This window comes from Microchirus variegatus, assembly GCF_963457635.1.
Source record: "Microchirus variegatus genome assembly, chromosome: 3".
Taxonomy (NCBI): domain Eukaryota; kingdom Metazoa; phylum Chordata; class Actinopteri; order Pleuronectiformes; family Soleidae; genus Microchirus; species Microchirus variegatus.
In genome coordinates, this window is record NC_139804.1 from 31363150 (window position 1) to 31381227 (window position 18078).

Sequence of the window (18078 nt, forward strand, 5' to 3'; positions counted from 1 at the left end):
CTTCTCACACATAAAAGGACCTGAGTAAAAGGGGAGGATCATACCCTAAATAGTTTACTTTCTTTCACACAAATATTCTGCAACTTCCTGGTTAATCTGGACAAAAAAAGGGGAAAACAGACTGAGGAACATCCAGTTTTATCATTTTCTTTTAAAGGTCTCATATTATACCCTATTTCTCCAAGTTAGCCTAGTTCCCTGGTGTCCTAATGAACATGGCTGTGACATGCTTTGGTCAAAATACCATGAGGCTGAAGCACCACAGCAGTTCAATCACCCTGACAAAACAGCCCTGTTTATTAGTATCTCTTTAAAATAAAAAAAGTAAACGAAACTTAATGGACAGGAAATGACATCAGCCACAGAGGCTACTGGGAGCTAACAGCAGTTAGCATTTGGACAAGTGATCATTTGCAGGCTCTAGCAGGCACATTGCCGTCATATATAACATGTATCCACTGGACAGATAAATCCTCTGAGGCTGGAAGTTTGTGTAGAACTCTGTGCTGCACTGTGGAGCCAAGAATAGAACTTTTCACGGATTTGCGGTTTATCGGATTACCGTTGCCCTCGCCAGCACTCTCACGTGTTTTACGGATCCCAATGAGTGCAGAAGTCAACATTGCATGTTTTATCTCCTGTACTTAGACTGAGGAGGACCACAAAACACTTTGCTGACTGATAGGACCGCCATAGTCCCAAATATAAGTATTTAAATGATTAAGTTGATTCTGCATAATATGGGACCTTTAAGTGTGTTACCTACAAAGTCATGTTTAGGGTAATAATGCGAGTGACATGTTAAAACATGCCAATGTCATTGACAGCCTCTCTGTCGGCATATTCAACATTTTTATTTGCACACCATTTTTAAAAAATGCATTTCGGTCGTTTTTAATCGGTGGACACTGAGTTCTGTTAATGTTACTGCTCTTTAAAAGCCCGGAATCCTTCCACTCTCACACTTTTGTTTTATGAAACCTAATCAATTTATCTTTTCTTTTTTTTTTTTTTATACACGAACAGAACAACTCATGCCCCCAACCTGTTAACCCTCAAAGTTAGCCATAAAAGAATGAATGCCCTTGAAGTCGTTAATATTGATATGAATGTCAATGCAACATTCTTCACTCATTCTGAAATGGTGTCTGAGCTTAAAGACTTTATTAAATATTCTGTGTGTGCTGTTTCAATAAATTTAAGGTTTTAAGTTGTATGAAACACCAGACAGTAGCTCAATCAACCACATATACGCACTACAAAAACAGCAGTAATGCATCACAATGCATCACATCTTTCACTTTCAGTAGCTTATTTGCAGGGGCACGTGAGCTCACGACGGGCGGATGATGTTTTGATAATGAAGACAGACTTCAAAACAGGGAAATAAGTGAATTATTAGGAGGTGACACATTTATTAATCATCTGTCCAGTCTCATATGGAGCATAATGAGCTGAGTGGGAACATGGATGAAGCGTTATATGTATATATAAGTGGTATACGCTTTCAAGCCCTTTCACACAAGGAAGCTCACGTGGACATGACATATTTTAGAAATACTGATAGAAGGGCCAGAGTTTCTGGTTTTAACTTTTGTAGAACCGTGTAGATTCGGTTTTCTTGAACATTCAAATCCAGAAATATGCAATCCATCTTTTCTAAACGGATACACAAACTTGGAACAAAAAAAAAAGAACGCTATAGCCATCCACTAAATGTTATTCTCATCAAGGTTTTTTTAATGAAATTTTCTCCACAACAATACCCAGCACTACAGACTGTTTGCAGCCTTTATCTTTTCCTTAAGGACTTTATTGAATATTTAAAGGTGCCATATGTAAGAATGTGGCCAAAAAACAGTTACTACATTCAAATTCAAAATACCGAGGTCTTTTAGGTTTCGTTTCGGACATAACTGGCAACCCGTGGTTGCTCGGCAGCTGAGACTCTACTGACTTCAATGATTGGTAGACGGCGGTAGGTGGCGCCACATGCCAAAACATGATTTCAAAACATAAACATGATTTGCAGTCTGCAAAATATTTTTTTAATGCAAATATTTTGGCTGTACTGTTGTTGTTGGTGAGCTCAGTTTGTTATATGAATATAATTCGTGTTTAAAAAAATATTTTTGCAGACTGCAAATCATGTTTATGTTTTTGAAATCATGTTGCCGAGCAACCTGTCTGAGCTACAATGGCGGAGAAAACGAAACCTAAAAGACCTTGGTATTTTTGTAGTAACCATTTTTGGCCACACTCTTACATATGGCGCCTTTAATTTTGCAGAGAGGCCACCAGAAGGAAGGGCACTGATCTTTACGACCGCAGAGCTACGTTTGTAGTTCTGCATTAGCTGACCCGATGCACACAGCTACACTGTCACTGATTTGGTAGCTTGGGCTTTAATTGTTTTTTTGTTTTTTTTACCTGAGGTGAGTAAGACTGTGATTTAAATTATACATTTAAAGAGAACAAAAAAAAAAGCAGTATCCATTGTCTTTTCAGTGACAGTGTAAACACAGCATCACTCTTCTGTTCAGTAATAAAACAAATGAAGTGTAAGTTACCTGGACGTCGCGCCAATGAAATAATTGTGTGAGAGCGACTCACAAAGTAAACGCAATCACTATGTGGAATCCAATTAGAGCTCAAGGAGGCCTGCTTTTGTCTGTGGAGCTGAAAATACAGCGGCGTTAACAAGCTGCATCAAATAATAACAACACATGAATATGAAAATATAACCAAATCAGTAATTTATTACAACTTACGGAGGCTGAAGTCGAATTTGCAATGACCAAACCAGAAACTAACCTCGAGGCAAATGTGTGCAGTGGCAAAACTTAAATTACAGCCTCGAAAAATAAATTCTATCTGAAGTCTAGTTGTGTCAGTATTAATGCTTCTCTCTACACAGCAGCAACACAAGAAAAAGAGATCGGTCACAAACTATGTTCCCATCTTGCATTACAAAGCAGCGGCGAGCTGACTTTATTTAGTCAAAAGCAACTTGTTGTGACACAATAATCACATATATACTTTATATCCTGACTGGACGCAGCTCCAGGTTGTCACCATTCACGTATATAGTCCGTTACCTTTTCTATTACTCAGTTGATTAAGTCTCATATTCACGGTAAACAGAGAAATATGAACTGTACATAAGCTGTGGAGGGGAATTAATTAAATCCCAACCATTTTCACTGTCACAGTGGTTGCCCTCTAAAGCAGGTTGACTGACAGTACTTTTTTTAAAGGGGGGGGATTATAAATGGAGGGCAAGGTTGATGGGAAGTGATTTGTTTTTTCTCTTTTTTTATATATATATGGGGAATAGTCCCTCTCTTCATTTACATCCACAGATTTTTTTATTTTTTTTAACCAGAATAATAAACTTCTGAAATTGAATTCATATATACATCAAGGACAGGCACACCCGGATAGGACGGATGAAGGTTTTCTGACAGTATACAGGAGGAGGTGAGGCGAAAAGGACAAGGGCAGACAACGACAGATAACAGAGGGCGAAGCAACCTCTACAAGATTAGGGTTTGTGCGGGTCAAGAAAGGAGAGTGTATACATCCCTGCTGTTCATCTGTAGCGCGGTGATAAACATTATTTCAGCTAGAAATAATACACACGTGTGAAGAACATCAGGCTAGAAAACAAAAACGTTCAGTGTCTTAGCTTCGGCGACGCCAACTCCCCCCGTCACACATGTCAATCAACTCTGACTAATAACAACAAAGAAAGATGGAGGATGGTTTTTAATCCAATAACGCAGCCTTGCTTCTCTTATGACAGATTATGATAGCAGACAGGAAATAGCTCATTTACCCCCCCAAAAAAAAGAAGCAGACAAAAAGAGGAGGTGGATAAGCGGGGCTAAGATGTTAAAACTGTTTACAGTGTACAGCTGGGATAGATGGGATGTTGTGTGGGTAAGCACTCACACAAGTTGATTTATTTGACTTTCATCATTCTGGTGTTTGTGTGTGGAAGTATAAGAGAGACAGAGAGAGAGAGAGAGACAGAGAGAGAGACAGAGAGAGAGAGGTGCTGGCAGCTCTTGTGGCATGGATGCATGACAATGACTGCAGTGACAAGGGAAACCATGGGTGTGTGGAGGGGAAATGAAACATGAAGAACAAAACAAACAGGCAGAGGAGAGAATAGAGAGTGTCTGTGTGTGTGTGTGTGTGTGTGTGTGTGTGTGTGTGTGTGTGTGTGTGTGTGTGTGTGTGTGTGTGTGTGTGTGTGTGTGTTGAGATGAAGGCCCCTGCTTAGCAGAGAGGGATAACACGTCTCTCTGCTAAAAAAGCGATTTTGTTTTGTGTGAGGGTATTGTTGTTGACTTTACTTTAGCATTGGTTGCACTGGTGCTCCTAACTTTTTTTTTTGGCCATTTACCGAATACATTCCTGTGAACGATAACAAGCCGCGAGTGAATGTACATCTTAATTTTGAGCACAAATATAGTGTGTGTCTGACTGTATTGTTTCCAAAAACAGAACCAAAAGAAAACATTGTCTTAAGGTGGTATGAAGGTTGCGACAAAGTAACCTTCTGGGAACCAAAACAGAACATTCTCTTAAGGTTGTATGAAGGTTGTGACCAAAAAACATTGTGGGAACCAAAAGAGAATGTTCTTTAAATGTTGTATGAAGGTTGTGACAAAATAACCTTCTGGGAACCAAAAGAGAACATTGTCTTAAGGTGGTATGAGGGTTGTAGAAAAGTAACGTTAGGGGAACCAAAAGAGAACGTTCTTCAGAGGTTGTATGAAGAGTGTGACAAAGTAACATTGTGGGAACCAAAAGAGAATGTTCTTTAAAGGTTGTATGACGGTTGTGACAAAGTAACCTTCTGGGAACCAAAACAGAACATTCTCTTAAGGTTGTAGAAAAGTGACATTAGGGGAACCAAAACAGAACGTTCTCTGAAGGTTGTATGAAGGTTGTAGAAAAGTAACATTAGGGGAACATTCTGGGAACCAAAAGATAATGTTCTTTAAAGGTTGTATGAAGGTTGTGACAAAAAAACATTGTGGGAACCAAAAGAGAACATTCTCTAAAGGTTGTATGAAGGTTGTGACAAATGTGGTTACGGGAACGTTCTGGGAACCAAAAGAGAACGTTCTCTAAGGGTTGTATGACAGTTGTGACAAAGTAACGTTCTGGGAACCAAATGTGGAACCAAAAACTAACGTTGGGGGCAACAGGACAACCTATAGGGGGACCCTCCCACAACCAAAAGGTAACTTTGCCTGAACGTTCTGGGAACCAACCCTTGTTAGCTGCGTACATGCAAACACACACATATTAAATGGTGATATGGAAAGGCAGACTTTATTCAACAGTTACTCACTAACTATTAAAACCATGAAACTATACTCATACGTTGTGTTTTTCAATCGCGTTGGGGAAGAAAAAGACAAAATCAATTTGTGGCAATCAGTGCTAATTCTGTCATCACGCATGGATCAATGTATGGGAAACCAGCTCTCAAGAACCCCGATGTGTGTGTGTGTGTGTGTGTGTGTGTGTGTGTGAGAGAGAGAGCAACAGACGAAAAACAAGCCTGCATGTTTTCATCAAGACACAAAATGACATCACAAGGTGATGTGCCGCGCCAGACGCTGCTACACTGTAGGCCCCAATCCTGTGCTCACGTAACCTTCAAATGACACGAGGCATCCTGTCATCATATCATGAGTCACTGGCGACCTGATGTGATTTATTCAACCCTTCTGAGTAGCTTGGATCACAGGATACAAATCACTTATATTGGTGCTGTGAAGTGGGGGCCAAGAGCATTTTTGTTGCAGCAAATATGAACGCATTTGTTTCCATCACAAATGTGTGTGCACATGGCTCTCTCTCTCTTTCTCTCTCCTGTGTGTTAGACCAGATTAACGATGAGGAAAAAGATGCTGGATTTTCGGCTCCTCACGTCCTCTCCCATGAGGTGTGTTTTTTTGTTTTAATCTCCCCCCTCCCACTGCTACCCAAGGACCTAGATTTCTATTAGATCTTACAATTAAAGCCCGGGATATTTTCAGCGAGTATTAAGCGGACTTAATGGGCGAGAAGGTAAAAAAATAAACCAGCGCTAAGAGCTTTATCACAGCTTAAGGAAATGAGGCTTGATAACATCTGAGCGATGTTCTGTGCTCCTTTACCTCCCGATCACCTGTGTGTTTAATTCCGATCGGCACCGTCAGCTACAGGGGATACTTGTATCTGAAATACACATTACATTACCGAGGACCAGTGCGTTGGAAATCACAGCAGAGTTAATGTAGCGGGGAACACATTGCAGGTTTCAGACACCATTATAAGAGGCAACAATCTGAATCGTATGGCTTTTAGATACAGGCAAACTAAAAAAAATATAAATCTTTCTTTAACCCCAGGCACTGTCCGCTAAATATCATTAGCTCTAATTATGGCCGATAAATGGTCACTTTTTCACCCTCCACAGAGACCTTGGTAATAAATGAACCGTTGCCACATATAACTAACAAATAAACAACCATAAATTACAAGGGAGCCGCGTCGGAGAGAGTGTAATAAATTCCCACAATATGAAAGACCACATTCACGACACAATGCAGCGCAATGATTCAATTTAATAACGACGGGAGGGAGGGGAGTCTCTTTGCCTCCTCTTCCTTCCATACTTTTTGGAACCCGTTTAATAAAATCAATGCACAACTCAAGAAAAATAAATAAATAAATAAAAACTGAGATGAAGACAGAACGCCGCTTTAATCCAAAATGGGCACGAGAAAAAACCCTTTAGTCGAGACGGAGAAGCTGCACACGAGGACGTTGATGAGCGTCTTGAGATGATTCAGGTGAAACAGATTAGGCAGGGGAGCAGCGTGGCTGATCATTAGTCAGAGATGTCAAGAAACACAGATAAATGAAGTGTCAGCAGAGGAGGGAGACAGACGGTGTTTGGAGACAACAGACAGAGACAAGGGACAACTAGAGAGAGCAGATGGATAAAGGTTGGGAAATTTGAGAAAAAAATCATGTTAATAAGGGCCAATTCCAATTCCTATCTTAACCCTCAATCTTAACCCTTAATCTTAACTGGCCCTCAAAACCAAGTGTTGAGGGTTATTTTGTCACTTAGAAATGGGACACCCCTTAAATGCAGATACTTTTTCAGACTGTAGGGGGCAGAATAACGCGAAAGCTGCGTCCAGTCTGTCAACTCCAAAAAAAGAAGAAGAACACATTTACGTCACAATTATTTATTACGATCCGTTTGTCAGTCAAGTTATTAGGTTGTCAGTTAGTTATAAGATGATACTCTTACAAATACCACAACCACGGACATATTCAGCTGACAGTTACCACACACCACGGCTTATTGAAAAGGAAACCAGAGCAAACGATCGCTTGTCCAAACCGGCCGACTATTGACAAAAGATCATAAAATATAAATATGGGCCTAAACTAAGATAATACAATGGTTTTCATAAGTTTTATATCTCTATTAACAAAGAAAATGCTTAATTTATAGCATACTCGTTTCATTGGCGCTTTGGCGCCATCTTTGTTATGTCAAAACACGCAATGCATTCTGGGTAGCCCTTGCTCCCAAGGGTGGTCTCGGAAAATCTCAATATTGAGGGCGATACAGCCCTTAAACTCGCCCCTCAACTTCATTTATCTGAGAATCGAGACAGCACTTGCACTAGAGGGAGAGCGCATTTTTGAGATTGAGGGTTAATCGAGGAATTGGAATTCACCCGTTGACTTGATGATGTGTAATCTAATCGTGGCATTGATGAAGACGTAAAGTTTCTCTTGAGCCATCAATGAATCATATCGACATCATCTAATGTTAATACTTGCATGGTGAAGTTGGCCTTTTAAGAGACAGTTACTCTTGATAACGCTGCGTGAAATACTTGAGTGTACAGTGTAAGTCACTTTCTATATTATACATTTGACGGTAAATGTATTTACTCCTTGAAACTGTTTCTTTAACTTTTCTTTGGTTAACAAAACAAATCCACTTCATTTGGCAATGTTGGAAGTGTTTCTTGTCAAAAAAAACAATATAACTGTTAAGACAATTTTAAAAATCTAACTTATTTCTATCTGCCAAGAAAGTTCGACGAGAGACAAGAGACGAGGAGAAGGAAATACATGAAATTATTCAAATTTGGACAATTTTTTACTCAAAGTTCTGTGTTCTGAGATGGTGTCAGTATGTCAGTATCCTGAATTCAATTTATATATCTTTTTTTTTGGCAGATTTAACCGGATTTGTGCATTTATGTGTCTTTTGATCCACTACTGGTAAGTGAATATGGTGGTTAATTAATTCACCAAATCAAGCAGATGGTGGCACAGAGTGGGAAACCACAGAAGAAGAAGAAGAAGAAGGCACAACTTGATTACATCAATAAGAAGTACCAGTAGCTGTTAACACACAGCTACCTATCTATTATTGTAGATACAATAGATATTGTTGTATGTTTGCTTTTTTCACTAGAATTCTATGGTTTCCTCAACATCATCTTATATATGCTGAATATTTTTCACTTCCTTTCCATCTCACTCGAGTGTGAAAACTTCTATGCAACAAGATAATGTTTGATGGTACATTATGTGATGTAAAGTGATGTGAATATGATTTATTTGCATGCTTTTACCCATTCTTTTTTTAATAAATTAAGAAATAAATCACAGCAGAATTCAGATTCATGGACCATGAAACCATTTAACTGGAGTAAATATGGAAACAAAGACACCACGCGGGCTCCTCACCAGCCTGAGCATTGCCAAGAAAAACTATCCTCATAAATTGGAAATCTAAAATAAACCTAAAAGTGTAATCCAATATACACTCTTAGAAATAAGGGTTCCAAAAGGGTTCTTCTACAAGGGCTGAGGTTCTACTTGGAACCATTCGCTTCTGAGGGTTCTTGGTAACTCTAATGGTTCCAGTAAGCACTCTTTAAAATCTTTCCTGAATAAAGGGTTCTTCGTAACACTAAGGCTTCCAAAAAGGGTTCTCCTATGAGGAGGTGGTTGGTTCTACTTAGCACTTTTATTTCTAAGAGTGTAGAAACTTGACCATATCTCAATGGAGATGTCTTTTTCTATAGGAAACTGATATTGAAATAATCTGGGCACCACTAATTATATTACATGTGGTAGATGGGTGCCTGTGATGGGTCTCCTGAACTGTGGGTCAGTGTGTTCGAACTGAGGCTTCTATCCCTTGGAGGGGGATACGGTGGTTGGTCTGCCCTGTCCTTGGGAGGCTTTGGGGGTTTAGAGGGTGCACCGCTGGGGTATGGTTGGGATCACATTTCTGAGTCTGGTGCTGTGGGGGGTGGGGGGGGTGGGATAGCATGCTGACATGGCCACAAGTTCTACCAGCATCTAGGAGGTTATGCTCCTCTGGGGCCTGCCCCTTCATGGAGTGGGGTAGGACCGGGTCATGTTGCTGCAGTGGTGTTTGGTGTGGGTCACCCTGGTAGCACGATCCCAAACTCTGAATCCCAACCACATCTAGCAACAACCCCTACATACTCACACACACAATGACACACATGGCATTGTGTTATGTTGTCTTGTCCAACCTGGACCGTCTGACTTGTGTTTGTGGATGAGCAAAAACCTTTTTCTGGTGAGCCTTTACATTCAGGGAACAGGTTTACAGCCACAAAGATCACGACGTCACGTCAAGACAAGCCTCTGCTTCACTGGCCTCTGTAACTCCACGCAATCCCTCATTAATCTAAACTGCAGCAGAAAATCCACTTTGTAGGAAACATAAACTGGATTATGCTCAGAGGCACCATTTTTTTTTTTTTTGAAACAAGGAGGAGGCTGCAGTTAATGTGAGCTATAAATGTCAGGCAGTCACTATAGGTGGATGTTGTTACAGTATAAAGCAAAACTGAAAACAACGTGGAATGATGAACAGATGGACATTGAATCATTGAATGTGGATTCCAAAAATATAATCTGAATTCAAAAGTATACACCTGTGATCACAGCCAGAGATGTATCCAACAGTTGTGATACAAGATAATGAAACAACCACAAAACAAAGCTCTATCAACTTTGGACTGTTCGTTATTAAATGCAGACTCGATGGAATTCAATATCTGAATAAATGGAGAGGCTGTACAAGAACAGGAAAGAAGCAGAAGAGAAGAAAGGGAGGCTGATGAACATTAATTTTTTTTTTCAGTGATCCACATATTTAATTTGGCAGAGGTTTTTTTTTTTGATGCAGATGTGACAGAACCGTCTCATTTGTCCGGGGGTTTGGGACCAGCACTAGATGTGCACCCCCGTGGGCTGGGGTCAGTTGAGATTGTCCAATTAACCAAATCAATGGGCAGCAATGGTGATTGGGTACCTTGCCTCAGAGGAACCACAGCCCTGGGAACCATCACCTGGGGATTCAAATCCAGGATTCAAACAAGCAATTCTCCACAGTTACATTTCCCTTTCCACTCAGCCATGGGCTGCCCCTCCCCAATCCATTCACATTTACATGTTTTCCAAAATGAATACCTCTAGCAGTTTAGTTGTAGTCTTTGGAGGAGAAAGGGTCTGTGAGTGCAAATATAGCTTTCTTTGTCATGGCAGATTTGACCTTACAATTCATCCAATTAAGCTGCATTATCCAGCAGTAATGATAACACAGAGTATATTCATCTGACTATTGTGCTGCTGCTGTTGTTGTGTGTGGATTTATTGTTTCTTGTAAAGAGTAGATGATGTCCCAGGTAATGGCTTATTAGGGGATCATCACAAACTAATCTAAACTAAACTAAAGTACACTCTTCGAAAATAAAAGTGCTAAGTAGAACCATATAAGGTTCTTCAGCTTGTCCTCATAGGAGAACCCTTTTTGGCTCCAGGTAGAACCTTTTTAAAGGTACCACCAAGAAGAAAAGTGATAATTTGCAAGCTCTAGCAGACACATTTGCCGTCATATATAACATGTATCCGCTGGACAGATAAATCTTCTGAGGCTGGAAGTTTGTGTAGAACTCTGTGCTGCACTGTGGAGCCAAGAATAGAACTTTTCGCAAACTTCCGGTTTTCGGATACCGTTGCCCTCGCCAGCACTCTCGCGTGTTTTACGGACAAAGAGGAGCTCCGCGAGACAACAATTCCAGGAATTTATTCCACTCTTCGAAATAAAAGTGCTAAGTAGAACCATATAAGGTTTTTCGGCTTGTCCTCATAGGAGAACCCTTTTTGGCTCCAGGTAGAACCTTTTTATAAAGGTTCCACCAAGAAGAAAAGTGATCATTTGCAGGCTCTAGCAGGCACATTGCCGTCATATATAACATGTATCCGCTGGACAGATAAATCCTCTGAGGCTGGAAGTTTGTGTAGAACTCTGTGCTGCACTGTGGAGCCAAGAATAGAACTTTTCGCAAACTTCCGGTTTTTACGGATACCGTTGCCCTCGCCAGCACTCTCGCGTGTTTTACGGACAAAGAGGAGATCCGCGAGACAACAATTCCAGGAATTTATTCCACTCTTCAAAATAAAAGTGCTAAGTAGAACCATATAAGGTTCTTCGGCTTGTCCTCATAGGAGAACCCTTTTTGGCTCCAGGTAGAACCTTTTTATAAAGGTTCCACCAAGAACCCTTTTAAAACCCTCTATTCAGGAAAGATGTTTTAAAGGGTTGTCTGGATCAAAATGGTTCTTACTGGAACCATTAGTGTAACCAAGAACCCTTGACCATTTGCTTCTGAAAAAAACCTTTCTTCAGGAAAGGGTTCCAGGTAGAACCTCAGCCCTTGTAGAAGGACCCTTTTGGAACCTTTATTTCGAAGAGTGTCACTGGGAAAGGTAAACTGACATTTCCGATCACTGCAAATGCACCTTCACAATCTCAGAAAAATAAATTTTGTGAATAATCATTTGTTAATTCCTCTTGGAAGGATCAACGTTCTGTGACAGATATATTGAAAGAAAACAAAAAAGTTGAGTAGAACTTATAAACTCACATTAAAGTCACATGTTCACCATACATTCTTCTCCACATACCTTTCCTATTCACTGCCCTGTGAGAACATCACATTATTGTCACGCTTTAGCACTAAATGTTCTCAGGGTTTGAACAAACGGACATGTGTTGTGGTCACAAGACCGTCTCGTGAAATGCCACTGTGTGTGGTGAAAGAATGAGAGAGCAATCTATTGTCAGAAACACACCATCACGGTGAGTTCAGTTAATGGTGGAACGATGAACTGGACTGTGAAGGAACATAATAGAAAACTACCCGCTATCTTATCTTTTGTATTTCGCTGTTGTTATGCATATGTGTGTGTGTGTGTGTGTGTGTGTGTGTTCTTGTACTTGCGGCATACTGAGGACCAGTGAGGGTTTTTAACCAACAAAGTGAGGTCATTTTTACGGAGTGAGGACATTTTGGCCGGTCCTCACTTTGTTTTCATTGAAATCACTTCCTTAGGTTGCTATAACATGCTATACTCAATTTGTCAAAAAAAAAAAATTAAAATTTTGGACGACATAGTATAGTATGACTGTATTGTCAAATTTTGGACCAAATTTTTTTTTTCAATTTTTTTTTCAACTTTTGGTTGACAAAGTATAGTATGAGGTTTTTTTCAAATTTTGGACCAAAAATTTGTGGTCAAATTTTTTTCAAATTTTGGATGACATGGTATAGTATGACGTTTTTGTATGATATTTTTGACAAAATATATATATATATTTTTTTAATAATCGAAAAAGTTTCCCAGCCCTTTTTTGCTCTGGGGCTTCACCTGCAGACATTATATGGTACTGCACCCAGTAGTTCTTTATAGATGTCATTCATGTAGTAGATATTTGTAATTGTGTTGATATATAAAGTGGAAATGCTGGTCCTCACTTTGTCAGCACTTTTACCTGGTCCTCAGTATGCAGCAAGTACAATAATGTGTGTGTGTGTGTGTGTGTGTGTGTGTGTGTGTGTGTGTGTGTGTATGTGTGTGTGTGTGTGTGTGTGTGTGTGTGAGTGTGTGTGTGTGTGAGCATAGGGCACAAAGCAGCACAGCCATTTAAAAACAATATAAATTGGATGAATCACTTACTATAACAACTGAGGAGACAGCAGCTCCTCTATTTTTCCCACTCACAGCTTCTACATTATGTCCCAGGCTTTAATAAAACCATTTACCATCACTGATATGGCTACATTTTTCGGAAAAAAATTGAGTTAACGGCAGCAGGAGAGCAGACATGGGGTCATCGAGTGTCTACCATGAATCTTTGTGGTGTGTATGCAATGTCCTCCAAAAGAGACCTGCACGGCAACACCCGAGGAGAGTGATGATGGAGGTTTTTTTTTTTAGGTATAGACGCAAGGGAAAGACAAGCTGGTTAAAGAGCAGGTGAAAAAAGAAACAAAAACATATCGCTGCAATGAGAGAAGTGACTGTCAAGGGCTGTGGAGGAAAACACAAAAGATAGCAACAGCCCACTCTTAATGAGTCATAAATCAGCTTGATATGAATCCTCTCCACAGCGCTATTAGAGCAAAGTGTTTCAAACCTCGTTAATTTCCATTAGGGACCTGCTATCTTCGAAGTTTACCATAGCATCAAATTTTCTCCTATCTTTATGATCCAACAATAACTCTCACGTACCCGCTGGCCTTTGTGCACCCAAACCCCATTAGTCTTAAATTAGAGGTAAATACCATTTATGTCCGGCGGGGATGAGCTCAGACAACTACAGTGATCTCTCTTAATGTTCCGCACACAATCTTCATCAATAATGTCGGCACATCAGCTCATATGAATTAATATGTAAAACACTGCATTAAAAATAAACAAGAGTCCCATTTCTTGTGTATAACAACTGGAGATCAAGCATTTAAGAGGCGTAAGATTATGTCTTAACCCTTTAGCACCGAGCGTATCGCAGATGACACATTTGAACAAGCGCACTTTGCATTACTTTAGTTACGCTGCGGTTTGTGCTATAGGAAAAATTCCAGCAGTTTCTGAAAGCTGAGAAGTTGCAAGTCAAATTCAACATGTTATTATGGTAATTTCACTCAACTTTTTGTTTTTCTTCATATTAAATGCAGTAAATTGGAAAAAACTGCCATATATTAAAGGTCACATATATCTATTTTTCCAAGTTAAACTAGTTCCCTGGTGTCCTACTGAACATGTCTGTGACATGCTTAGGTCAAAATACCATAAGGATGAAGCACCACAGCAGTTCATTCACCCTGACAAAACAGCCCTGTTTAGAACGCTCTGTTTAGTAGTATCTCTTTAGGTCCACCTTAAAAAACAGTAAAACAAAACTTAAGGGACAGGAAATTACCACAGCGGCTACTGGGAGCTAACAGCAGTTAGCATTTGGAAAAGTGATCATTTGCAAGCTCTAGCAGACACATTGCCGTCATAACATGTATCCACTGGACAGATAAATCCTCTGAGGCTGGAGGTTTGTGTAGAACTCTTTGCTGCACTGTGGAGCCAAGAATAGAACTTTTCGCAAAAACGTCCGGTTTTCGGATACCGTTGCCCTCGCCAACACTCTCGCGTGTTTTACGGACAAAGTGGAGCTCCGCGAGACAACAATTCCAGGAATTTAGCGCATTGTGACGTCCCAGTGAGCGCGGAAGTCAACATCGCGTGTTTCATCTCCTGTACTTAGACTGAGGAGGACCACAAAAACATGAGCGAGTCATCTTTTTTCACACTTTGCCCACTGATAGGGCGTCCAGAGTCCCAAATGACTAAAAAGTTGATTTTGCATAACATGGGACCTGTACAATTTATTCAGGAAATATAGGCAAAAGGGCTTACTCTTATTTTTTGGTTAAAATAAGCTAAAAAAAAAAAAAGTCCAGATGGACATTTTGAGGCTCAGCTTTTGCGCTGCTGCTGCTTTGTAAAGGAGCATGTTTCCTCGCTGCCTCTCTCAGCTCTTTTGAAGACGCTGTCACTGTAAACAATACACGCCATCCATTATGAGGCATCATTTGCGAAGCCACATTAAGTTTAACTAACCGCACAGCTTTAAGTAACTGTGAACTTAACAACAACAATACGCGACGCGGTATGAGGGGGAAAACAGCAATATAACAGCGTGCGGACGTGGATTCAACGCTACACGGGGGTTTAAATATATCAGGGAAACATTAAGAAAACCAAAATGTGCAAAGAAAGGAAGAAATGTGGTGAAAGAACAAGCGGCGACTCCTACGACAATGACTTTGTGACTCATTCAATCAGAGCTCTGGCAGGAGTAAACGGGCAACAGCAGCAACAATAAAAACAACTCTAGTAATACCAATTAAATATCATTATTATTTATTTGTTTGCATCACAAGTGAACTCCATCTAACGGGGGCAAATAAGTGTTGCTTGAAGCCACTGCACTCAGCAGTGGTCACTAATTTGTGGTCACATGCACTGAGGGGGAAAATCGACTATGCTATAAAGCAGCGATGCTATAATTCCTATCTGCTTAACTCGGCCCATTTAGGCATTCATTTAAGCGAGTAACAATTACAATACACAGTACGGCATTAGAGTACCGCTGTGTTCCTGTAGGTGTAGTGAACTCTGAATGCCCACCCCATCGCCCAGGTGTCCTTACCAGAGAGGTGAAGATGTACGTGTAGTAGACGGACAGCATTCCCAGTTCTGACGCCTGCAAAGTGAAAGACAAAGAGGGAAAGAGTTGAAATATAAAGAGTCACGTAAATGAGAGAAAAGGCACAAAAGAGAAATTTAAGGATTGGGGATTTGAAGGATAAGATGATGGTGAAGGAATAGAGAGAGCGTTGAGAAGAATGGGGTGCGGAGAGAAGCTGAGAGGTCAGCGACTCAGTGCAACTTCTCATTCTCCAGAGAGAACAGATCAGATTCACGTCTCCGATAAGACCAGGGCCGTATCCTTATCTGACGATGACTCTCAACGGAGGCGTTTATTTCCTGCCGTGTATCATCAGTATGCGGCTCCGCACTCCGTCTCACAATTTCATTAAATCAAAGTCACAGTGAGGAGCCGCGTTGTGAAGGACGGGGTGAACTTTTCATACTTTAATTTCATTAAAGTCATTAGCAAATCGAAAAAAAATCGCGAGCCGCAGACGTCCGTCGGATCACGCTGCGAAGCGCATTATGATTACGACTGATAAATACCACGTATCGCGTAGATTCAAAGTACTTTTTTTTCTTCTCTTCACTTGCTACATCTGAGTCGTACACCTCACTGTAACTAAATCTGTGTGGGTGTTTTGTGACACTTGAACGTGACATCACGGGGTAAGTACAGGATAGAATTGTAATTATAATGAGTTCCTTGTTGCGTGCCCCCTCTCCCCTGTTGCTCGTTAATTCTGTCATCTTCATGACATGACCTTTGACCTCGGCAAATTCTACAGTTAATTCAAATTATGTTCATGTTTGAGTGTGATTGAATGCTCCTGATGGATGGATGACTAACATATAAGCACATAAAGCCCCTGGCCATGTTTTTCACAAGCATGAAACATGCACGCATCCTTCATTATTGCTCTGAATGACGGCTTACGATGTATTTATAGCGCTTTCTCCACCGAGTATATTTAGCAAGTCATTAATCTGACACTACAATAAGCATGACAAATGTGTAACATAATTATTGCACTTCGTGAAATTGGGTTTGGGAGCTTCAGCCGCAAGGATTACACACGATGAGCAGAGCTCTACCTGACGCCTGAGCGGTTAAGATTTATTTTCTTTAATAGAGAACATGGAAGCAAATTTTTCTCAAAGTCAAAAGAGACTGACATTAGCTCAATCACCGCTGGTTGCTACCGCCTTCCTATTCAGAGGACGTACAATAATAACACAACAAGCAGCTAAAGGAAATATCCTTCTTCCCTCCCCTGTCCATTTTCTGATGCCCTTGTTGTTCAACTGCAGCCGCTTGTAAGATACCGCTCCGACATTAAAGGCGCCATATGTAAGAATGTGGCCAAAAACGGTTACTACATTCAAATTCAAAATACCGAGGTCTTTTAGGTTTCGTTTTCTGTACGTAACTGGCAACCCGTGGTTGCTCGGCAGCTGAGACTCTGCTGACTGCAAATGATTGGTAGACGGCGGTAGGTGGCGCCACATGCCAAAACATGATTTCAAAACATAAACATGATTTGCAGTCTGCAAAAGATTTTTTTTTATGCAAATATTTTGTCTGTACTGTTGTTGTTGGTGAGTTCAGTTTGTTATATGAACATTATTCCTGAGTCTCTGTGACATATTAGGAGGATTTTATGGCCAGTTGCTTTAGATTTATTACATAATGCACCTTTAAGATTACGCACATGTGAATCTGATTCATTGCCAAGCAGGTTTGACACATCCTGCGCACAAAAGAATGCAAAAAAGAGTGATTATGTCCCCTTAAACAAGGCACTGCACACTTATTATCATTATTATTATTATTATCTGAAACTGGCAAATGTGTTAGCGCAGAGGTCTGATATGTTTGGCAACATTTCACATGAGGGGACGGACTGCCAATTTTCCACCGCCCTGCTGGAGGATTGTCCTCCTGACATACCAAGAGACACACAGAGTGACACAAAAAAAGACACACAAGAATGAGAGGAAGACAGATGGATGCACAAGTACACACAGGGGGAGAGAGAGAGGGAGCGTGAGAGAGTGGCGCAAAGAAACAAAGTGAAATGTCCTCTCTGCATTTGGCCGGAGAACAGAAAGTTAGAAAGAGCAACTCCATATTGAAACAGAAGAGACAGACCCCCTGTCTGGAGGGGGGGGTCCTGCTGATGCTCTGAAGCTCAGGGTTGCCATGGCGATATGACGACATGTTCACTTGAATGAGGTTCAGAGACGGAGATCGAAGACGACGGACAAAATGAGGACGAGCTGGACGGCGAGAGACGCATCCTTTCATCTCCTCCCAACCACACCGCACTCCGTCTCGAGTTACTGTCGCCGCCGCTCCAGACGTCCATCCGTCGTCCTCGAAAAAATAATGAGCTGTGTGTTAATTACTAAGAGACCATATGCTGCTGCCGAGTG

General features: G+C 40.7%; 1 protein-coding gene across 2 annotated transcripts in view; it reads right to left on the reverse strand.

Annotated features, from left to right (window-relative positions):
- grik4 (glutamate receptor, ionotropic, kainate 4) overlaps positions 1-18078 on the reverse strand; it is a gene marked incomplete at both ends in the record, with an annotated part of 170707 nt that overhangs the window by 80635 nt on the left and 71994 nt on the right. For both annotated transcript variants that reach the window (XM_083886306.1, XM_083886305.1), the window contains one exon: positions 15641-15694. In XM_083886306.1, coding sequence (XP_083742432.1) covers positions 15641-15694 — 54 coding nt within the window. The remainder of the gene's footprint in view (positions 1-15640; positions 15695-18078) is intronic.